Source organism: Salvelinus alpinus, chromosome 7 (genome assembly GCF_045679555.1).
Source record: "Salvelinus alpinus chromosome 7, SLU_Salpinus.1, whole genome shotgun sequence".
NCBI classification, from domain to species: domain Eukaryota; kingdom Metazoa; phylum Chordata; class Actinopteri; order Salmoniformes; family Salmonidae; genus Salvelinus; species Salvelinus alpinus.
In genome coordinates, this window is record NC_092092.1 from 42,312,420 (window position 1) to 42,336,874 (window position 24,455).

Sequence of the window (24,455 nt, forward strand, 5' to 3'; positions counted from 1 at the left end):
GTTCTGTTATACTCACAGACATAATTGAAACCGTTTTAGAAACGTCAGAGTGTTTTCTATCCAATACTAATAATAATATGCATATATTAGCAACTATGACTGAGGAGCAGGCCGTTTACTCTGGACACCTCTGTGCACCTTTCATCCAAGCTACTCAATACTGCCCCTGCAGCCATAAGAAGTTAATCACACTGAATGTAATGTATTAGACTTTAGAATTACATTGGGGGCATATTTATTTCACTGTACATCCTTACCTATGTATTGTGGATCAATGACATCGGGTATCGGTCTACTCAGTGACACCCAGAGAACATTAGCATCGTAGCTCTTATTGCGTGACTCTGAAACAGCTGTGATTTGAAGCACATGTATTGTCAACCTATGTGTATTGAACACTATTCCCGATAAAATAACAATACTGCGTGGATGTTTTGGAGTCTGATAACTGAGGACGCTGGGAAAAAATAGATTATGTATTGAGTATACTGTTACCCCATTTCATTGCTTCACATTCCAACCTTGTTTAATATTATCTAGTCTAAATCTGGCATGATTCCACCAATTGTAACCTTCTGCATCACTTTCAAATAGGTACTTTTATTTTGAAGGGAGATTGCAAATTCCACTTTTGTCTAATCCTTATTGTGGCTAGCTTCACAACACACAGCCTGGTCAGGTCTAGCTTCACTAGCCAGATAAAGCTAGCTGGATGCTTATAACATTAGCTTTGGGCAACAGGGTTAAGTAGCTGGCTAGCTATTTATTTTCATGAACTGAAGTTAAATTTCAATAGGCGAACAACAATACTTACAAGGATTCCTAAATCATTGCTAAGAGAAGTGAAAATGACTGCAGTTTTTACGAGAGGTCGACCGATTAATCGGAATGGCCGATTACATTGCACTCCACGAGGAGACTGCGTGGCAGGCTGACTACCTTTTATGTGAGTGCAGCAACGAGCCACGGTAAGGTGCTAGCTAGCATTAAACGTATCTTATAAAAAACTATCAATCTTAACATAATCACAAGTTAACTACACATGGTTGATATTACTAGTTTATCTAGCTTGTCCTGCGTTGCATATAATCAAATAATATCATATATCATATAATCCGGGCAGCCGAGCGGAAATGGAGGAAAACTCGCCTCCCTGCGGACCTGGCATCCTTTCACTCCCTCCTCTCTACATTCTCCTCTTCTGTCTCTGCTGCTAAAGCCAATTTCTACCACTCTAAATTCCAAGCATCTGCCTCTAACCCTAGGAAGCTCTTTGCCACCTTCTCCTCCCTCCTGAATCCTCCTCCCCCTCCTCCCCCCTCCTCCCTCTCTGCTGATGACTTCGTCAACCATTTTGAAAAGAAGGTCGACGACATCCGATCCTCGTTTGCTAAGTCAAACGACACCGCTGGTTCTGCTCACACTGCCCTACCCTGTGCTTTGACCTCTTTCTCCCCTCTCTCTCCAGATGAAATCTCGCGTCTTGTGACGGCCGGCCGCCCAACAACCTGCCCGCTTGACCCTATCCCCTCCTCTCTTCTCCAGACCATTTCCGGAGACCTTCTCCCTTACCTCACCTCGCTCATCAACTCATCCTTGACCGCTGGCTACGTCCCTTCCGTCTTCAAGAGAGCGAGAGTTGCACCCCTTCTGAAAAAACCTACACTCGATCCCTCCGATGTCAACAACTACAGACCAGTATCCCTTCTTTCTTTTCTCTCCAAAACTCTTGAACGTGCCGTCCTTGGCCAGCTCTCCTGCTATCTCTCTCAGAATGACCTTCTTGATCCAAATCAGTCAGGTTTCAAGACTAGTCATTCAACTGAGACTGCTCTTCTTTGTGTCACGGAGGCGCTCCGCACTGCTAAAGCTAACTCTCTCTCCTCTGCTCTCATCCTTCTAGACCTATCGGCTGCCTTTGATACTGTGAACCATCAGATCCTCCTCTCCACCCTCTCCGAGCTGGGCATCTCCAGCGCGGCCCACGCTTGGATTGCGTCCTACCTGACAGGTCGCTCCTACCAGGTGGCGTGGCGAGAATCTGTCTCCGCACCACGTGCTCTCACCACTGGTGTCCCCCAGGGCTCTGTTCTAGGCCCTCTCCTATTCTCGCTATACACCAAGTCACTTGGCTCTGTCATATCCTCACATGGTCTCTCCTATCATTGCTATGCAGACGACACACAATTAATCTTCTCCTTTCCCCCCTCTGATAACCAGGTGGTGAATCGCATCTCTGCATGTCTGGCAGACATATCAGTGTGGATGACGGATCACCACCTCAAGCTGAACCTCGGCAAGACGGAGCTGCTCTTCCTCCCGGGGAAGGACTGCCCGTTCCATGATCTCGCCATCACGGTTGACAACTCCATTGTGTCCTCCTCCCAGAGTGCTAAGAACCTTGGCGTGATCCTGGACAACACCCTGTCGTTCTCAACTAACATCAAGGCGGTGACCCGTTCCTGTAGGTTCATGCTCTACAACATTCGCAGAGTACGACCCTGCCTCACGCAGGAAGCGGCGCAGGTCCTAATCCAGGCACTTGTCATCTCCCGTCTGGATTACTGCAACTCGCTGTTGGCTGGGCTCCCTGCCTGTGCCATTAAACCCCTACAACTCATCCAGAACGCCGCAGCCCGTCTGGTGTTCAACTTTCCCAAGTTCTCTCACGTCACCCCGCTCCTCCGCTCTCTCCACTGGCTTCCAGTTGAAGCTCGCATCCGCTACAAGACCATGGTGCTTGCCTACGGAGCTGTGAGGGGAACGGCACCTCCGTACCTTCAGGCTCTGATCAGGCCCTACACCCAAACAAGGGCACTGCGTTCATCCACCTCTGGCCTGCTCGCCTCCCTACCTCTGAGGAAGTACAGTTCCCGCTCAGCCCAGTCAAAACTGTTCGCTGCTCTGGCACCCCAATGGTGGAACAAACTCCCTCACGACGCCAGGTCAGCGGAGTCAATCACCACCTTCCGGAGACACCTGAAACCCCACCTCTTTAAGGAATACCTAGGATAGGATAAAGTAATCCTTCTAGCCCCCCCCCCCCCCTTAAAAGAGTTAGATGCACTATTGTAAAGTGGTTGTTCCACTGGATATCATAAGGTGAATGCACCAATTTGTAAGTCGCTCTGGATAAGAGCGTCTGCTAAATGACTTAAATGTAAATGTAAATCAATGTGGTGCCTGTTCATTTATCATTGAATCATAGCCTACTTTGCCAAACGGGTGATTTAACAAGCGCATTCGTGAACAAGAACTGTTTTTACATCAATGTGTACCTAACCATAAACATCAACGCCTTTCTTAAAATCATTACACAAGTATATATTTTTAAACCTGCATATTTAGTTAACTTCTACTTGCTACGCATCCGGGAGCACCCCCCACAGTAAAAAAGCTGACTAGCATAGCCTAGCATAGCGTCACAAGTAAATACTAGCATCTAAATATCATTAAATCACAAGTCCAAGACACCAGATGAAAGATACAGATCTTGTGAATCCAGCCATCATTTCTGATTTTTAAAATGTTTTACAGGGAAGACACAATATGGAAATCTATTAGCTAACCACGATAGCAAAAGACACACCTTTTTTTCACACTTTTTTTCCTGCATGGGTAGCTATCATAATTTCGACCAAATAAAGATATATATAGCCACTAACCAAGAAACAACTTCATAAGATGACAGTCTGATAACATATTTATTGTATAGCATATGTTTGTTTAGAAAAATGTGCATATTTTAGGTATAAATCACAGTTCTACATTGCAGCTGCAATCTGAAATAGTGCCGAAGCTGCCAGAATAATTACAGAGACCAACGTCAAATACCTAATTACTCATCTTAAAACATTTCTGAAAAATACACAGCGTACAGCAAATGAAAGCCCAACATCTTGTGAATCCAGCCAATATGTCAGATTTTAAGTGTTTTACAGCGAAAACACAATATAGCATTATATTAGCTTAGCACAATAGCCAGAAACACAAGCAATTTACCAGCAGCACAGGTTAGCGATCTTAACAATCCAGCAAAAGATATATAATTTTTGACTAACCTTGATATACTTCATCAGATGACAGTCCTGTAACATCATATTACACAATGCATATAGGTTTTGTTCGAAAATGTGCATATTTAGCAGCACAAATCGTGGTTATACAATGTGATCAGTAGCAACAGTTCATGCATTCTGGCCGGCGCCATCTTGGAAAGGCACCTAATCTAATCAATAAATAATCGTAAACTTGACTAAAAAATACAGGTTGGACAGCAAATGAAAGATGCATTAGTTATTAATGCAACCGCTGAGTTAATTTTAAAAATCTAACGTTACTAGACATACAGTGTGCGTTACAGCCAGACTAGTGCCGCAATAATGGCGGACAAATCCGTTTACATTTTTCCACATAAATACGGAATAACATCATAAATAGCTCTTACTTTTGGACGAGCTTCCATCAGAATCTTGGGCAAGTTGTCCTTTGTCCAAAAGAATCGTTGCTTGGTTGTAAAACGTCGTCTTCAACTTCGGAATTAGCAGCTAACAATAGCTATGTGGCCACAACATGCCCAAATCCTCAAAACGCAATACTAAGGAAATTCCGAAAATAGCAATATACTCGCATAAACTGATATAACTCGGTTTAAAATAACTTCGTTATGATGTTTCTAACACCTATATCGAATTAAATTACAGACGGATATATCTAAGGCCGATAACTGAGCGTTTCAAAATGCCATCCTGAGGTCTTGCTTTGCGTAATGACGCTCCCTTCGTTCCTTGGCCTTTTATAAGGTCTGAGATCTACGTAGAAACTCTATTCCAATTCTCATTGGTTACTGACATCCAGGGGAAGGCGGGTGCAGTTCATGTCGACCCATAGAGAGCTTTAAACTGATCTGAGAACAGAGCCTCGTTTTCAGACCTTCGCAGTTCCTGTCATGGATTTCGCTGCAGAAAGAGTTCTGGTTCACCCACAGACATAATTCAAACGGTTTTAGAAACTAGAGATTGTTTTCTATCCAATAGTAATAATAATATGCATATTGTACGAGCAAGAATTGAGTATGAGGCAGTTTAATTTGGAGACAATATTTTCCAAAGTGGAAACAGCACCCCCTAGATTGACAAAAGGTTAATATTGCCTGCTAACATGAATGTCTTTTAACTGCTTATGGCTGAAGGGGCAGTATTGAGTAGCTTGGATGAAAGGTGCCCATTGTAAATGGCCAGCTCCTCAGTCTCAGTTGCTAATATATGCATATTATTATTAGTATTGGATAGAAAACACTCTAAAGTTTCTAAAACTTTTTGAATTAAGTCTGTGAGATTAACAGAACTCATATGGCAGGCAAAAACCTGAGAAGTTCCACTTGCTGTTTGGATTTTTTCTGGGGGTGCCATATTTTCAACCAAGCTCTTATTGAATATAAAGAGAGATATGGATGGGTTTTCACTTCCTACGGCTGCCACTAGATGTCAACAGTCAATAGAACTTAGTCTGATGACTCTAATTTGAAGGGGATTCGAAGGAGACAGGAATGAGTCATGGGATCACTTCCATGAGGTGCCCACGCATTGAACTGGCGCGTTCACGTGATAGTGAGCTCCGTTCCTTCTCTCAATTGAAGTCGATTTAATTCTCCGGTTGGAACGTTATTCAAGATGTATGTTAACAACATTCTAAAGATTGATTCAGTACATCGTTTGACATGTTTCTACTGACTGTTACGGAACGTTTGGACATTTCGTCACGTTATAGTGGTCGCGCTTTGAGACTGGTTAGGGTATTTGGTAAACAATTCGAAAGTAGCTAATTTGACATAAATAACGGACATGAACGAACAAATCAAGCATTTATTGTGGACCTGGGATTCCTAGGACTGCATTCTGATGAATTCATCAAAGGTAAGGAAACATTTATCATGTATTTTCTGGTTTCTGTTGAGTCCAACATGGTGGCTAATTTGGCTAATCATCTGAGCTCCGTCTCAGATTATTGCATGGTTTATATTTCCGTAAAGGTTTTTTGAAATCTGACACAGCGGTTGCATTAAGGAGAGGTATATCTATAATTCAATGTGTATTACTTGTATTATCATTTATATTTATGTTGAGTATTTCTGTTGAAACGATGTGGCTATGCAAAGTCACTTGATGTTTTTGCAACTAGTGAATCTAACGCCTCAATGTAAACTCAGATTTTTTTATATAAATATGAACTTAATCAAACAAAACATGCATGTATTGTGTAACATGAAGTCCTATGAGTGTCATCTGATGAAAATAATCGAAGTTGAGTGATTCATTTCATCTCTATTCTGGTTTTTGTGAAAGCTATCTTTAGCTGGAAAAAATGGCTGTGGTTATTGTGGTTTTGTGGTGACCTAACATAATCGTTTGTAGTGGTTTCGCTGAAAAGCCTATTTGAAATCGGACACTTTGGTGGGATTAACAACAAGATTACCTTTAAAATGATATAAGACACATGAATGTCTGAGGAATTTTAATTATGAGATTTCTCTTTTTTGAATTTGGCGCCCTGCACTTGTCATATCGATCCCGTTAACTTCTTATGGCTGCAGTCCCGTTAACTAGGGAAATTGTCACTTCTCTTGCGTTCTGTGCAACAGAGTCAGGGTATATGCAGCCGTTTGGGCCGCCTGGCTCGTTGCGAACTGTGTGACTATTTCTTCCTAACAAAGACAGCCAACTTTGCCAAACGGGGGATGATTTAACAAAAGCGCATTTGCCAAAAAAGCATAATCGTTGCACGAATGTACCTAACAATAAACATCAATGCCTTTCTTAAAATCAATACACAGAAGTATATAATTTTTAAACCTGCATATTTAGTTAAAAGAAATTCATGTTAGCAGGCAATATTAAACTAGGGAAATTGTGTCACTAGCGTTCATTGCATGCAGAGTCAGGGTATATGCAACAGTTTGGGCCGCCTGGCTCGTTGGGAACTAATTTGCCAGAATTTGACATAATATTGAAGGTTGTGCAATGTAACAGGAATATTTAGACTTATGGATGCCACCCGTTAGATAAAATACGGAAGGGTTCCGTATTTCACTGAAAGAATAAACGTTTTATTTTATTTCGAAATGATAGTTTCCAGATTTGACCATATTAATGACCTAAGGCTCGTATTTCTGTGTGTTATTATGTTATAATTAAGTCTATGATTTGATATTTGATAGAGCAGTCTAACTGAGCGGTGTTAGGCAGCAGCAGGCTCGTAAGCATTCATTCAAATAGCACTTTCGTGCGTTTGCCAGCAGCTCTTCGCAATGCTTCAAGCATTGAGCTGTTTATGACTTCAAGCCTATCAACTCCCGAGATTAGGCTGGTGTAACCGATGTGACATGGCTAGCTAGTTAGCGGGATGCGCGCTAATAGCGTTTCAAACGTCACTCGCTCTGAGACTTGGAGTAGTTGCTCTGCAAGGGCCGCGGCTTTTGTGGAGCGATGGGTAACGATGCTTCGAGTGTGGCTGTTGTCGATGTGTTCCTGGTTCGAGCCCAGGTAGGAGCGAGGAGAGGGACGGAAGCTATACTGTTACACTGGCAATACTAAAGTGCCTGTAAGAAAGGTATATGAAATACAAATGGTATAGAGCGAAATAGTCCTAAAATAACCTAAAACTTCTTACCTGGGAATATTGAAGACTCATGTTAAAAGGAACCACCAGCTTTCATATGTTCTCATGTTCTGAGCAAGGAACTTAAACGTTAGCTTTTTTACATGGCACACATTGTACTTTTACTTTCTTCTCCAACACTTTGTTTTTGCATTATTTAAACCAAATTGAACATGTTTCATTTTTTGAGGCTAAATTGATTTTAGTGATGTATTATATTAAGTTAAAATAAGTGTTCATTCAGTATTGTTGTAATTGTCACTATTACAAATAAATACATTTATAAAAATCGGCTGATTAATCGGTATCGGCTTCTTTTTTTTTTACAGCTTTGACAGTGCTACTGATAGTGGTGGCGCTTGGCTTGCACGTGCAAATTCAGATCACACAACATTCTATAATAGAACTATGTTATTTAATGCGTCAAATAGTGTTATTTGACGTGCATCTTTTTTGACACCCAAAGACCCAAACGGCTTTCCGTAGTATGTCGTGAAGCTAATAGCAGTGTCTCTATTACTGTGTAACTCCGGTAGGGCAACATCTGAGCAATAGCGCACTTTGTAACTTTAGTGTGTACCGGTGCTTGACCAACTGTGAAAGCCAACATCACCCACGACAGAAAACGGTTGATTGTCAAGGGCAATGAATTCCGTTATCTTGGCGTTAATGGATTCTGGCTCTAACCAGAATAGAAAGAGGAGTGGGAGGCCGCGGTGCACAACTGAGCAAGAGGACAAGTACATTTAGTGTCTAGTTTGAGAAACGGATGTCTTAAGTCCTCAACTGGCAGCTTCATTAAATAGTACCCGCAAAACACCAGTCTCAACGTCAACAGTGAAGAGGCGACTCCGGGATGCTGGCCTTCTAGGCAGAGTTCCTTTGTCCAGTGTCTATGTTCATTTGCCCATCTTAATCTTTTCTTTTTATTGGCCAGTCTGAGATATGGCTTTTTCTTTGCAACTCTGCCCAGAAGGCCAGCATCCCAGAGTCGCCTCTTCACTGTTGACTTTGAGACTGGTCCTAGCTGGTCTGTTTGTACACATCCGTCTGACTAGGGCCCCATGGGTAAATGCAGTGGTTCAGATGTTGATAGAAATTCGGTAGTGTTTTCCTTCAGATTTCCTCAGAATATACATGGCAGTGACGATGACCGAAGAACATTGTCTTGTGAGGTAATGCAGGTAATCCAGATTGGGAGACCAAAGTGACTTGAGTGCCTGTACGTTACAACAATAGCACAATGTGTTATTTGTCATGAAACAAAAAACCCTTCAGCTTTTCTTTTTCCTGGAAATGTCTTTCCTGTCCCGCGATGGACTGGGGCAATATATCCGGAGAGAGCGTTGATTCCGTAAAACAGTCCCTGATGTCTCTCTGGAAGGAGGTCCTCACCCTGAGCTCGTCTACATTATTGTGAAGTGACTGAACGTTAGTGAGCAATATACTCTGAAGCGGTGGATGGTATGCACGCCATCTGAGTCTGACTAGGGCCCCACTTTTAACTCTTCTCGTGCATTAGCGTTTTGGTGCAGCCCCCGGGATGAATAGAACTGCCTCAAAGTTCAAGCAAAGGATCCAGGTCAGGGAAGTCGAATTTCTGGTGAGTGAATGCCAATCTAATATCCCAAAGTTATTCTAGGCTGTAGGTACAAGAAATGTTCTGCGCAAATAGTGTAAGGAAGAAAAAATCCTGCGAAATTGGCTAGAAACAGGGCATCTTCAACTATCGAGTGCTGTTTTCCTCAAATGATTTTGGCTTAGTTTTGTTTGCTTGCCATTATACTTTTGAGCATTCCGATAATGGTTTCATGACAACCCTATTACACAACCAATATTTTTACAATCACCGGGTTAATGGTAGACAAGTCCAGGCGCAATACAGTGAAACGATTCACCTGTGTGCTGTTGTCATGCTAACGTTGGTGTTGTCCATTCCCCCTACAGCGATTGGTTGTGAAGCCAGACCAGCTGATCAAGTGCAGAGGGAAGCTGGGCCTGGTGGGTGTTGACCTGGACCTGGTGGGCGTGCAGGAGTGGCTCAAGCCCCGCCTCATGAGGGAGACCACCGTGAGTTGATTGGCAGCTCACTGTGTTTTTCTCTCTTCTTGCTCTTTCTCTTTCTGTGTGCCTGCATGCATGATCCAGTGTGAAGTTTCCCCTAGTTAGAGCTAGGATCAGCTTCCCTTAACCAAACTGACCCCGGGTTAGCATGTAAGAGCAACTTCATCCTACTCCTCCCTCAACTTCATAAACAGAAACTCTGCTGCCATGTTCCCTCTTTTTTTCCTTGTCCTGAATCCAATTAGCTGCAGCCAATTTGACACTGGTGGAAGTGGGTGCTTGCTGCAGGAGTTAGAAAGTTACAGCTGAGGAGTTTTTGTACACCTAGTGTACAGCTTTGATGTTTCCAGATTTTTCAAAAGCAATTTGACTTCAATCTATAGGCCTAGCCATTGTAGTGCTTAGTGTAGCCTTTCTTTATATTTAGCCAGGATGGGCTACTCAATAACACTTGCCACTGTTTTCCAGGAAGTCCTAACAGGGAGACCTGGCATGGAGCCATCATCTCCATTTTGTTTCCTTCCTGTTCGTTCAGATCTCCAAACAGGAATGGAACTAGGCCTTCCTTTCTTATCTAGCTGTCTATCAGAGGTAGTAGTGAGATGGCGGTGCTTGAGGGAACAATGCCCTCTGCTCATTGGCAGGTTCCCCTGCCCCAACAGTGTGCAGCTCTGGGCTTGTTAATGCAGTGAATGTGTGGCATGCAGACAGGTGCCCATCTCAGGGGCTGCTAATCCACAACACACTGCTCATCACAGCTCAACCACAAGTTATGAAATATGCCTCCTAGTTAGAGGCCCTCATACACTGTAGTTTCAGACAGTTCGTCAGTCTCTCATTAGTTGTCCTCTGCTCATGTTCCTTGTGTGCTTCATATCCTGACTACCCTATTGTCAAACTGCGGTCAACTGTGGTCTACAGACTCTTTGTCCACAGAGTCCAGACCACAGGCCTTCCTCTCCTCACCTAAAGAAGAAAGTAGAGGCACAAGACTTTCAAAGTCCTTACAATGAGCCTGACTGATTTATCTTGGAGGGAGCAAGTTTGGGAGACCAGGTTTTAGAGACCCGAGTCGTATTCTCTTGGAATTAAACTGTTTTCCTATGGCAGCGATGTTCTACTTGGTTCAGCTGCGGCCCGGTAACTTTTTTTTATTTTCTTGAACTGTTGGTCAGGGGGCCGGAACATAATTACAAATCATTTGTAGACTGCAAATTGACCCCAAGAAGCCCAAACGGATATATTTGACTAAAACATAATACTTTTTTATTTCGCTTACATTTGTATACGATCACACAACTCTCTATTATGCGTGGGAATATTTTGGAACAAATTTCCAAAATTAAAATCACTTGGAGCTGATTTGCTGGTGTTTTTACAGTCTGTCCAACAATTAAAAAACTTGGGTGGGCCAAATACAATCACCTGTGGACCACCAGTTGGGGAACCCTGTCTTACGGTGTGCACTAATAAATACGATCCTGGTTTGTCATCTGCGGCATGTTCACCATGTGCCAGGCAGTACTTGTTCATGAGCATACAGCGTGCAAACATAGGGAGCTTAGGTTGCCATCTGTCTCCACTGCCAGGACCGGAGGGCTCCGAGTTATGTTTAGAACCCCTGATGCAAGGAGTCAGAGGGTATGTAATGCCAATGTCAGGAGGCTAGTACGGCCAAAACAACCTTATTAGGTCTGTCGTGGAAATTCAGTACTGAGAGAGACTGTCGGACCGAGTGCTTGAATCATACAGAGAATACCGAGTCTTTATATACCAAACCTAAAAATGCTTCAACCATGGCTGGCAAACATGCAGATTGGGCACCATAACCCACCCTGGGTTCATCCAGTCGTTTATCTGCATGGGGTGTTATTTTACTCCTCCAAGCTAAGTTTCCCAGAAAGATGAGACAATGAGGGATTGTTCTAAACTCTTCCAGGCTGTCTCTCTCTCGGGTTACACACACCCCACATCCTGTCCATGGAATACATCTCCCTCAGTGGACCGCTGATCATAGAATGGAATGTGGCTGTCACGTTTTATCACCCTCTAGTAAAACCCATTTCCTTGACGCCCAGACTAGCTGCAGGAAGCTAGAGTGGTCACCATAAAAACTCAGCCTTAGCAGGCCAGTCTTACTCTTAATTAAATATATAATCGTTTACTATTAATATCAAACAAATCAGGTAAGTATGTCATTTTTCTATCACAGGTACAATGCTCTTTTCCATTTTACTGCACTTCTTTTTTCTAGGGCCAGCTTTTCAGCAGAATGGAGCATTTTTGCATAATCATTATTTTCCACCATTGATTATGTTGCTTTTCCACAGTGCTCCATAATGTGAAAATACAATTTCCTCAGACATCTTTATATCCCTTTGCCACATAATAGTACTAAACTAAATGGTGAATTAATCTATTTTACTGTTTCTCACCAGGTGGCAAAAGCGAAAGGCATCCTGAAGAACTTTCTCATTGAACCGTTTGTTGCACATACACAGGTAATTTGTGTGAGGTTGTCTTAAATATCCTACATGTCAGAGCAAAAACCAAGCCATGAGGTCGAAGGAACTCTCCATAGAGCTCCGAGCCAGGATTGTGTCGAGGCACAGATCTAGGGAAGGGTACCAAAACATTTCTTCAGCATTGATGGTTCCCAAGAACACAGTGGCCTTCATTCTTAAATGGATGAAGTTTGGAACAACCAAGACTCTTCCTAGAGCTGGCTAACCGGCCAAACTGAGCAATCGGGGGACAAGGGCCTTGGTCAGGGAGTTGACAAAGAACCCCATGGTCACTCTGATAGAGCAAAAACCATGCCTCAATGGTGCTTCAACATAGTATTGAGTAAAGGGTCTGAATATTTATGTAAATGTGAGATTTCAGTTTTTTTGGTTTATACATTTGTTTTAGTTTTTCGTTATGGGGTATTGTGTGTAGATTGAGGGGAAAAATCTATTTAATCCATTTTAGAATAAGGCTGTAACATAAGAACATTTGGAAAAAGTAAAGGGGTCTGAATAGTTTCTGAATGCACTGTAATATAACTGTCAAAACAATCTACCTCTGCTCCCTCTAACTTTTACTCCCTGCCTTACTACCCCCCTGCTCCCTTTGTGCTCTGCAGGAGGAGGAGTTCTACATATGCATCTACGCCGCCCGAGAGGGCGACCACGTGCTCTTCCACCACGAGGGAGGCGTTGATGTGGGGGACGTAGACGCCAAGGCCCAGAGGCTGCTGGTGGGAGTGGACGACAAGCTGAGCGAGGACTCTGTCAAGGAGCAGCTCTTCATGCATGTCCCAGACGACAAGAAAGAGTAAGTGACCGAGAGCCGCGGTTCAGGGGTGTCAAACTCAATCACTGGAGGGCAGTGTCTGATGGTTTTTGTTATTTCCTTTTAGTTCATGCCCAGTTCAAACCTAGACAACCAGGTGAGGGTAGTTTCTAACAAATCAATTACCTTAAATGATCAATCACATACATGTGCGGTGTGAAAACCCGCAGACACTCAGCCCTCAAGGATTTGAGTTTGACACCCCTGCTTTAAAGCAAAAGCTGTACAGGGGTTACAGAGTTGAGTCCTATTTTTTTTCCCGCTCACATTTTTTAAGCTTCAAGATATTTATGGTGTGAAATATCCAATCACCAACGCTCACAGATACCTGACGCTCAACTGCCAATGCCACAAAAAATGAGGGAGGTTGATTTTGAACTTTTGCATTGAGAAAGTCTATCCTTTGCCCAGCCCTTGCTTTCAGCTGCAGGCATATATACACTGAAACCTCCTTAGTCACAAACCCTTTAAAATGTTTCAGTAGAACGATGAACCTGCAATGCTCATCACCAAGCCATTTCACTTTCTGTGTTACGAAATGTAGTTTCAAAGTTTGTTGGACCGCATCTTTTAGCAATACCAAGGGACTCGCGACTCTACTCGGAGTTGAATATGAAGGACTCAGACTACAATTCTAGGTATTGAGAGGCCCTGATGAAAGCGTTAACCGATACGCATTGGTTTATTTTAATAATGACTTACTAATTAGCCCACACATGAAAGGCTTTTTCTTTGAAACCCACACTGGACTTTTTTATGCCACTAACGTTTGCTTTTCACTTAATGCTAGGTACTTTCGGATTTGACTGACTTGAGGTTTAGTGATTTGTGGTATTATGGTGTCCCCCTCAACATTCTGTGGTGAACTAGTGGGAGTACTTTTTATTTTTTATTTAACCTTTATTTAACTAGGCAAGTCAGTTAAGAACAAATTATTATTATCTTCAATTACAGCCTACGCCGGCCAAACCCGGACGACGCTGGGCCAATTGTGCGCTGCCCTATGGGACTCCCAATCACGGCCGGCTGTGATACAGCTTGGAATCGAACCAGGGTGTCTGTAGTGACGCCTCAAGCACTGAGATGCAGTGACTTAGACCGTTGCGCCACTCGGGAGCCCATAGTTAACATTTCCTGCTGTGTCTGTGGTCTCTTAATCCACTTTCCCACCCATGACAAGAAGAGTCTGACTCAATTACATACCTCAGTTATTTATAGTGTTTATAGGCAACGCACTCCACATTAGGCTGGACAGTGGACACAGCGAAATTAACTTTGATACGGCCCAATCTGCACCGCTATTCCCTAAGTAGTGCACTATATATAGGGTATTGAGTGCCATTTAGGACTCATCCAAGGTTATTGCTCTGTGTCCACAATATAGTGCACTACTTTTGACCTAGGGGCCCAGGTCAAAAGTAGTGCACTATGTAGGGAATAGGGTGCCATTTGAGATGCTTGTTTTGTCGATGTGTGGACTAGCTCATTGTTTCACCCTGAGGGGTTCCCGAAGTTTAAGTGATGACTGTCTAGTATTCTGTAAACTCATTGTGTGCATACCAAATGGGACAATATTCCATATATAGTGCACTTTTCCGCTCTAATCAGGTATTGATTTACTGTAGACCTGGAACACCAGGTGGGTGCAATTAATTATCAGGTAGGATAGAACCGGCAGGCTCCGGACCTCGTATGGTAAGACTTGAAGACCCCTGATTTTATAGGGATTAGAGTGCCATTTGGGACACAGACATTCTAACCATATACATAGTAATGCGGAGTAATTTTTATTTCCTACTAACATTTTAGTTTATTATTAAACCCTTTTTAAAACTCCAATTTAAAGAGACGTCTTGTCTACAGTTTTCCATGTGGTCTTATATGCAGTTTCCCAAGATGGCTTTCCTCTGATCTAAACTGTTGATGTTTGTTGTATGCAGGGTCCTGGTCAGTTTTGTTGTGGGTCTCTTTAACCTGTATGAGGACCTTTACTTCACTTACCTGGAGATCAACCCACTGGGTAAGTCAACTTGTTTTACTGAGGCTATTTTACTTGGACGTTTAACTAAGGATGCTATCATATATCCCTGTATGGTTCGGATCGTGGAGCTTTTGGTACTAGGGCTGGGAGTTGCCAGAGACCTCACGATACGATATTATTGCAATATTATCGCATAGGTGCCCATAAGTTATGTATTGCAATTCGATGTTTCAAACATACTGCTCACCATATGCCTGCTGCAGCGGGACAAGCAAGAGCCATGAGAATTAGTTTTGATCAGTCATGGAAATAAAATTGCTGAAAACAAAGTTGCTCCTTATTTAAAAAGAGATGGAGAACAAGCTACAGTGCCTTCAAAAAGTATTCATACCCCATGACTTATCCCATATTTTGTTGTTACAGTGTGAATTCAAAATGGATTAAAAATAATTTCTCTCACCCAATAATGACGGTGAAAACATGTTTTTAGAAATGTAAGCAAATTTGTTGAAAAATAAATGCCAAAATATCTCATTTACATAAGTAAATACTTTGTAGAAACACTTTCTAGGTACGTCTCTAACAGCTTTCCACACCTGGATTGTGCAACATTTGCCCATTTTTATTATTTTCAAAATGCTGCAAGCTCTGTCAAATTTGGTTGTTTATCATTGCTAGACAACCATTTTTAGGTCTTGCAAAATATTTAAGCAGATTTGTCAATTGTAGCTCAGCCACTCAGGAACATTTATGATCTTCTTGGTAAGCAGCTCCAGTGTATATTTGGCCTTGTTTTAGGTTATTGTCCTGCTGAAAGGTGAATTAATCTCCCACTGTCTGGTGGAAAGCAGACTGAACCAGGTTTTCCTCTAGGATTTTGCCTGTGCTTAGCTCCATTCCGTTTATTTTTTTTATTCTGAACAACTCCCCAGTCCTTAACGATTACATGATGCAGCCACCACTATGCTTGAAAATATGGAGAGTGGTACCCAGTAATGTGTTGTATGTTGTGGGCAAATCCAATAGCACTTTGTATTCAGGACAAATAGTTAATTTCTTTGCCAACCTTTTTTGCAGTATTACTTTAGTGCTTGTTGAAAACAGAATGAATGTTTTGGAATACTTTTATTCTGTACAGGCTTCCTTCTTTTCAGTCTTGTCAATTACGTTGGTATTGCGGAGTACTTAAAATGTTGTTGATCCATCCTCAGTTTTTCATAGCCATTTAACTTCAACCGTTTTTAAGTCCCCATTGGCCTCATGGTGAAATCCCTGAGCGGTTTCCTTCCTCTCTCGCAATTTGAGTTAGGAAGGACGCCTGTATCTTTGTAGTGACTGGGTTTATTAATACACCATCCAAAGTGTAATTGCTTCACCATGCTCTTTTTTTTTTTTAACAGCTAATTGTATGTGTGGTGTGCAGAGATGAGGTAGTCATTAAAAAAATCGTGTTAAACACTATTGTCCATGCAACTTCTTAAGCACATTTTCGTCCTTAACTTTGGCTTTCCATAACAAAGGGGTTGAATACTTACTGACTAAAGACATTTCAGCTTTTCATTTGTAAAAATTTGATAAACATAATTCCACTTTGACCTTATGGGGTATTGTGTGTAGGCCAGTGATGACAAATCTCAATTTAGTCTTAATTTAAAATGGATTCACACAACGGAATGTGGAGAACGTCAAGGGGTATGAATACTTTGAAGGCACTGTATTTAGGAAAAATACAGGAGCTTTGGTGCAAGTACAGCAAATTAGCACACAATATTGTCGATACAATATATTGGCATATAAAATCCCGATATGTAACTATATATCTTTTTTTTACTGTAGTATCCCGTTCTGCGTTAAAATGTATATGAAATGCAAATGAGATCTGGACCTGCTTGAAATATGTGAAAATGCCTTAAAGCCAGGCTTTTACAACCAAGCTCCCACAGCAATGGCTCAGCAGTACCTCTCACTTTGAATTCCTCAATGTAAATCAGCTGTCGTCTTTAATTCTCCATTGATATATCACGGCATTTCTTTTTCTCTCCAGTGGTCAACCAAGATGGCGTGTTTGTCCTCGACATGGCAGCCAAAATTGATGCCACAGCTGACTACATCTGCAAGGCGAAGTGGGGTGACGTGGAGTTCCCCCCACCCTTTGGGAGAGAAGCCTACCCCGAGGTGAGTTGGACCGAGGGTCTACAAATGTACACTACATGGCAAAAAGTACATGGACACCTGCTCGTCGAACATCGCATTCAAAAATCATGGGTGTTCATATCGAGTTGGTCCCCCCTTTGCTGCTATAACAGCCTCCACTCTTCCGGGAAGGCTTTCCACTAGATGTTGGAACATTGCTGCGTGGACTTGCTTCCATTCAGCAACAAGCAATAGTGTGGTCGGGCCCTGATGTTGGGCAGTAAGCCTGGCTCGCAGTCGGCGTTCCAGTTCAGCCCAAAGGTGTTTGGTGTGGTAGAACTTGACCCCATCTATCTTGACAAACCATTTCTGTATGGACCTCGCTTTTTTGTCATTCAGGAAAGGGCCTTCCCCAAACTGTTGCCACAAATTTGGAATCACAGAATTGTCTAGAATGTCATTGTATGCTGTAGTGTTAAGATTTCCCTTCACTAGAGCTAAGGGACCTAGCCCGAACCATGAAGAACAGCCCCAGAGCATTATTATTCTACCTCCACTGAACTTTACAGTTGGCACTACGCATTGGGGCAGGTAGCATTCTCCTGGCATCCGCCAAATCTAGATTCGTCCCTCGGACTGCCAGATGGTGAAGAATGATTCATCACTAAAGAGAAAGCTTTGACACTGCTCCAGAGTCCAATAGCGGCGCGCTTTACACTTCTCCAGCCGACGCTTGCGCATGGTGATCTTGGGCTTGTGTGGCTTTCCATGCAGCTGCTCGGCCATGGAAACCCATTTCATGAAGCTCCCGATGAACAGTTATTGTGCTTTCGATGCTTCCAGAGGCAGTTTGCAACTTAGTAGTGAGTGTTGCAACCGAGGACAGACAATTGTTACACGCTTCAGTGCTCGGCGGTCCCATTCTGTGCGCTTGTGTGGCCTACCACTTTGCGGCTGAGCCATTGTTGCTCAGACATTTTTACGCCATGATAAAAGCACTTACAGTTGACTGGGGCAACTCTAGGAGGGCAGAAATCTGACGAACTGACTTGTTGGAAAGGTGGCATCCTATGACAGTGTCATGTTGAAAGTCACTGAGCTCTTCAGTAAGGCCATTCTACTGCCAATCTTTGTCTATGGAGATTGCATGGCTGTGTATTCGATTTTATACACCTTTCAACAACACCCATTGCTGAAATAGCCGATTCCACTAATTTGAAGGGGTGTCCACATACTTTAGTGTATATATCAAGAGTCTCAGGGTAGGAGTGATGATTTTAGGATCAGTTTTGCCTTTTGAACCACAATGAATAAGATGACATGGACAGTGAGGACCTGATCCTAGATTTCCACCCCTACTATGAGAAGCTTGATATTGTACATATGGCACCAGAAATAACTGAAAGTTCTCTAAGATAATGGTTTTGCTTGTTTCCCCAGGCCGATGGCTCGGGTTCTCCAGCATTCAATTGAAATAAGTTTTATCCATTTTCTTTTCATGAGAACTTGCAATCCATGGAACTAACAACTTGCATAGATTTTGGTGGGGTAATTAAGCTGTGACTAAGATGTTTCTGCTACCCTCAGATACAGAGTATATGCCCTAGTGACACATCCTTGTCTACCTATTCTAGGAGGCTTACATCGCGGATTTGGATGCGAAGAGCGGGGCCAGTCTGAAGCTCACCATCCTGAACCCCCTGGGAAGGATCTGGACAATGGTGGCAGGTGGAGGAGCCTCCGTAGTCTACAGGTAGGCTTGCAAAATTCCAGAAACTTTCCTGAAGTTCCTAGCCTAGTCCCAGATCTGTTTGTGTTCCTGCCAACACCTTGACTGTCATTTAGGTGGTGGGCCATAGCAAGCTATCTGCTTTAGTTTTCAAAATGATCGATCTCTGTTGAGGGATGAGCTGGATGAGTTCATTTCCATTTGTTGGCTATCTCAATTTGTGCACATTTTTCAAAATAGTTTTGTTCGTTAGCTGGACAGGCAAACACCGCCGAGTACCAAACTGTAAATCGATCAAAACTTGTGTATTATCCATGGTACGATCTCTGCTGATCACGTCTACAAATCACCTTAAACGTATCTAAGGTTGTAGACAGCTGGTGACATCTTAAGAGATCTCCGTCTGACCAACTGCTATCAGGTGAAGTATTTTATTTATTTTTTTGTAACCTAACTATTTAGTTATATAAATGTGATATAATCAATGCAAGCTGTAAAATTACTCCCAACTTAAAACACAGCAACCTTAGTATTGGAGCTAGCTTGGTAGTTTCCTAGCGAGTTACAACAAGTAGATCCGTTTCTAGCTAGCAGGAGAAAATATCACTAGCATATCATTCTGGGACAAGGAGCGTTTTAGCTCTGTTTATTCCAAGTAATAATTTAAGACAAAAATCTGTAGGACAAGTAGTGTAAATCTAATACAGTCAAGGCAGGACCCACTAATTTCATTAATACTGACAAATAAGAAATGTCTCATTATCCCTGTCAATAGTTGGTGGCAGAGCACCCTGACTCAGACTGTCAGGATGTTTATTTTCTAGCTCACAAACTACAAATCGAATTTTATTTGTCAAGTGTGCCAAATACAACCTTACTATGAAATGCTTACTTACAAGCCCTTACTTTCCTCTGCAGTGATTTTATTTTATTAATTCTCGTCTCTCACGTTTGTCTCACATGATCTATTCAGCTCTCCTGTGTCTCTTTCAGAGATCAACCAAGTGCTATTCACCAAGCATGGGCTGTGAGGAGAACCATCCTACTGCTGTTTGAGCTAGGCCTGTGTCACTATTTAGACATTGAGACCACATATGCATTTGCCTGTCTTTTCTTTGTTGAACAACTGCAAATACATGTGCTTCTTTGAGCACTTTGAAGACTAAATTCAATGTAGAATCAGTTTAACAGGTGTCGTGTATTTCTGATTCAAAGGAGATAGACTTTTTAATTTCAAACAATCATCTTTATTTAATATTGATTTTTTTTCAATAATTAAGCTGGTCGATCCCACACTCTGAAGTGTGATGCCGAGAGCTCAACGAGTAGAATTGAGCCACAGTATTTTATAGTTAAGACATCCTCCCGAATACGTGACAAACAACAGATGTCTGTGGAATAGGTCAAAAGGTTAGGATTTGTATGTGAGAAAGGTGTATCCCCCAGCCAGATAGCAGATAGAAGACTGTTCCATTTGTTTAGAAATCATGGTTTGGCCCCTAAGACAAGGTTCCTCCAATCAGCCGTCCACACCAGAGACATCTTGTCCCTGGTACCTCACAGTATACAAATACCAACTCATTCTATGGAATGCAGGCTATAGGTTTTATCACCAAGCCATTATAAATAAATTGCTAGCGCAGAGGCCCAACTCAGTCCCACTGACACAGATGAGAGAGTACCCATCAAAGCTATTCGATGCATTAACAGTATTAAAACATAATCTTGTAATTTTCCTGCCATACAGGGGACAAACATATTATTTTACATTTGTAACATACTGTTGGAGGATTCCCGTAATTGTATTGTCCCCGTCAGGAGCCCAGTCTTTTGCCATAGATGGTAGAGTTCTCATCTCTGAATCACGCAAGCTTTAGATTGCATTCTGCTGAGGCACTTGTCTGTCTACATCGGTCCGCTACATTGGTGACCTGGGTGGGATCCTTTCATTTGACATTTTAGTCATTTAGCAGACCCTCTTATCCAAATCCTTTCGAAACGCATATGGGGCCTGGGCACACAAATGATCCTTGAGAGAAGGGAGAATACTGAAACATGCGTTGATGACAGTTCTACAGTCTCCATCAGAGGCCCAGGCTTTCGGCATAGATGTTAAAGCTCTCATTTCTGGACTGCACCATTGTAAGATTGTGCCCTCCCCGGCATTTGATAGGTTACACTATATAGGGCATTCAGAAAGTATTCAGACGTTCCCTTTTTCCACATTTTGTTAAGTTACAGGCTTTTTCTAAAATAGTTTTTTTCTCATCCATCTACACACAGTACCCCATAATGATAAAGCAAAAACAGGTTTTTAAACTTTTTTGCAAAATGTATAAATAAAATAAAAACATGCCTTTATTTACATAAGTATTCAGACCTTGGCTATGAGACTCAAAATTGAGCTCTGGTGCATCCTGTTTGCGTTGATCAATCCTTGATGTTTCTTGATTGGAGTCCACCTGTGGTGATTTCAATTGAGTGGACATGATTTGGAAATGCACTCACTTCTACATAAGGTACCACAGTTGACATTGCATGTCAGAACAAAAACCAAGCCATGCGGTCGAAGGAGTTGTCCGTAGAGCTCAGACAAGATTATGTCGCTGCACAAATCTGGAGAGGGTACCAAAAAATGTCTGCAACATTGAAGGTCCCCAAGAACACAGTAGCCTCCATCATTCTTTAATGGAAGAAGATTGGAACCACCAAGAATCTTCCTAGAGCTGGCTGCCCTGCCAAACTGAGCAATCGGGGGAGAAGTGCCTTGGTCAGGGAGGTGACCAAGAACCGATGGTCACTCTGACATAGTTCTAGAGTTCTGCTGTTCAGATGGGAGAACCTTCCAGAAGGACAACCATCTCTGCAGCACTCCCCCAGTGAAGCCTTTATGGTAGTGGCCAAACGGATGCCACTCCTCAGTAAAAGGAACATGACAGCCCGCTTGAAGTTTGTCAAAAGGCACCTAAAGGACTCTTAGACCATGGGAAACAAGATTCTCTGGTCTGATAAAACCAAGATTGAACTCTTTGGCCTGAATGCCAAGTGTCACGTTTGGAGGAAACCTGACACCATCCCTACGGTGAAGCATGGTAGTGGCAACATCATGCTGTGGGGATGTTTTTCAGCAGCAGAGACCAGGAGACTAGTCAAGATCGAGAGAAAGATGAACGGAATAAAGTAAAGAGAGACCCAGTTTTCATCAAGGATAAGGTTCACCTTCCAACTGGACAGCGACCCTAATCACGCAGCCAAGACAACGCAGTAGTGGCTTCGGGACATGTCGGAATGTCCTTGAGTGGCCCTGCCAGAGCCCGCACTTTAACCCGATCAAACATCTCTGGAGAGACTAATGGAGCTTGAGAGGATCTGCAGTGAAGAATAGGAGAAACTCCCCAACTACAGGTGTGCGAGGCTTTTAGCGTCATACCAAATAAGACACGGTTGTAATCGCTGTCAAAGGTGCTTCAATAAAATACTGAGTAATTGGTCTAAATACTTATCTAAATGTAATATTTCAGCATTTAAAAAAATATATATATATTTTTTTGATTTGTCATTATGGGGTATTGGGGGGGGGGTTTCATCCATTTTTAGAGCAAGGTTGTGATGTGGAAGAAGTCAAGTGGTCTGAATACTTTCTGAATGCACAGTATTTAGATACTTAAACTGCCTGAGACACCTTTGCTATTTATCTCTGTACTCAATAACTGGTAAACTATTAGTGATGGTGTACTTTGTTCGAATGTATATGTATGAAACGTATATTGTGGAAAACATGCCCCGCACTGTGTCATAGTTAGTAGAACAATGAATGGATTGGCCAGATTCTGGCACATCAGCTTTTAGAAGGTTAATAGGAAAGCTAATCATTCAAACCACCTAAATATACTCACATTCACTGAACAAACATTTTCCCGACTGCTTTTTCTACAGTCCTACACACTCTAACATTCTCCATATCTTAAATTCCAATGCTTCCAACATTATGCATGCCTACCATGGTATTGGGCAGCTGCTATTTGAGAACTCATCTATATGTATTACAAATTATGCCTTATATGTAGGCTATGCCATATATAGTGGCTAATATTCCTATGCGGCTGTTTTAACTATTCTAGCTTCCATGACACACACACACACACACACACTTTTATTTGTGTTTATAAGAAAAGTATATGATTGAATGTTTTCAAGCCTGCTGCTAGTTACTTGAAATGAGATGCCAAAACATGATTAACATTTTTTTATTCACTGACAGATTGCTAATGAAACACAAATTGACATTTACAGTAGTTGGCTAGGCAAACTGTAACATTGGCTAGCTTTCAATATATTGGCTAAATGGTTACCTCCTAAAGTGCACTTCTATATTTGAAGTGCACTCAAACAGATATTTAATTATAGCTAGCTATATCTGATCCTCTTCATCAGACAGCAGCTTGCGTTGATAGAAGCAGGACATTTGCTTCCTTCATCATGAGGAGTATGTACGGAAGTTCTGGTTGGTTCCAAGTTTAGCAGTTCCGCATTTACCTGGGCAGACACTATTGAAATCTACTTTTTATGAGTGTAAGAATTGGTGTCTTCAACTTTTATAGTCATCATAAGAATTTTTCACTGTCACGTATACAAACAATCGGCTCATTCAACTTCACATTTTTCGGCTTCGACCCACTACCTAATTGTTGAGCCAAACTGTCCCATAAATACACTCAGCAAAAAAAAAAGTCCCTTTTTCAGGACCCTGTCTTTCAAAGATAATTTGTTAAACTCCAAATAACTTCAGATCTTCATTGTAAAGGGTTTAAACACTGTTTCCCATGCTTGTTCAATTAACCACAAACAATTAATGAACATGCACCTGTGGAACGGTCGTTAAGACACTAACAGCTTACAGACGGTAGGCAATTAAGGTCACAGTTATGAAAACTTAGGACACTAAAGAGGCCTTTCTGCTGACTTTGAAAAATACCAAAAGAACTATGCCCAGGGTCCATGCTCATCTGCGTGAACATGCTTTAGGCATGCTGCAAGGAGGCATGAGAACTGCAGATGTGGCCAGGGCAATATATTGCACTGTCCGTACTGTGAGAGGCCTAAGACAGCGCTACAGGGAGACAGGATGGACAGCTGATCGTCCTAGCAGTGGCAGACCACGTGTAACAACAACTGCCCGAGTTACACCAGGTACGCACAATCCCTCCATCAGTGCTCAGACTGTCCGGAATAGGCTGAGAGGCTGGACTGAGGGCTTGTAGGCCTGTTGTAAGGCAGGTCCTCACCAGACATCACCGGCAACAACGTCGCCTATGGGCACAAACCCACCGTTGCTGGACCAGACAGGACTGGCAAAAAGTGCTCTTCACTGACGAGTCGCGGTTTTGTCTCACCAGGGGTGATGGTCGGATTCGCGTTTATTGTCGAAAGAATGAGCGTTACTCCGAGGCCTGTACTCTGGAGCAGGATCGACGTGGAGGGTCCGTCATGGTCTGGTGTGATGTGTCACAGCGTCATCGGACTGAGCTTGTCATTGCAGGCAATCTCAACGCTGTG

General features: G+C 42.4%; 1 protein-coding gene across 6 annotated transcripts in view; it reads left to right on the top strand.

The window, feature by feature from the left end:
* The window catches only part of LOC139581064 (ATP-citrate synthase-like), a 113,342-nt gene that overhangs the window by 4,417 nt on the left and 84,470 nt on the right, over positions 1-24,455 (top strand). For all 6 annotated transcript variants that reach the window (XR_011676139.1, XM_071410427.1, XM_071410423.1 and 3 more), the window contains exons 3-8: positions 9,604-9,726; positions 12,159-12,221; positions 12,848-13,038; positions 14,997-15,076; positions 17,082-17,212; positions 18,805-18,923. Coding sequence is in view for 5 of the 6 variants with exons in the window: in XM_071410427.1 (XP_071266528.1) it covers positions 9,604-9,726; positions 12,159-12,221; positions 12,848-13,038; positions 14,997-15,076; positions 17,082-17,212; positions 18,805-18,923 (707 nt within the window). In the remaining variant the exon portion in view is untranslated. The remainder of the gene's footprint in view (positions 1-9,603; positions 9,727-12,158; positions 12,222-12,847; positions 13,039-14,996; positions 15,077-17,081; positions 17,213-18,804; positions 18,924-24,455) is intronic.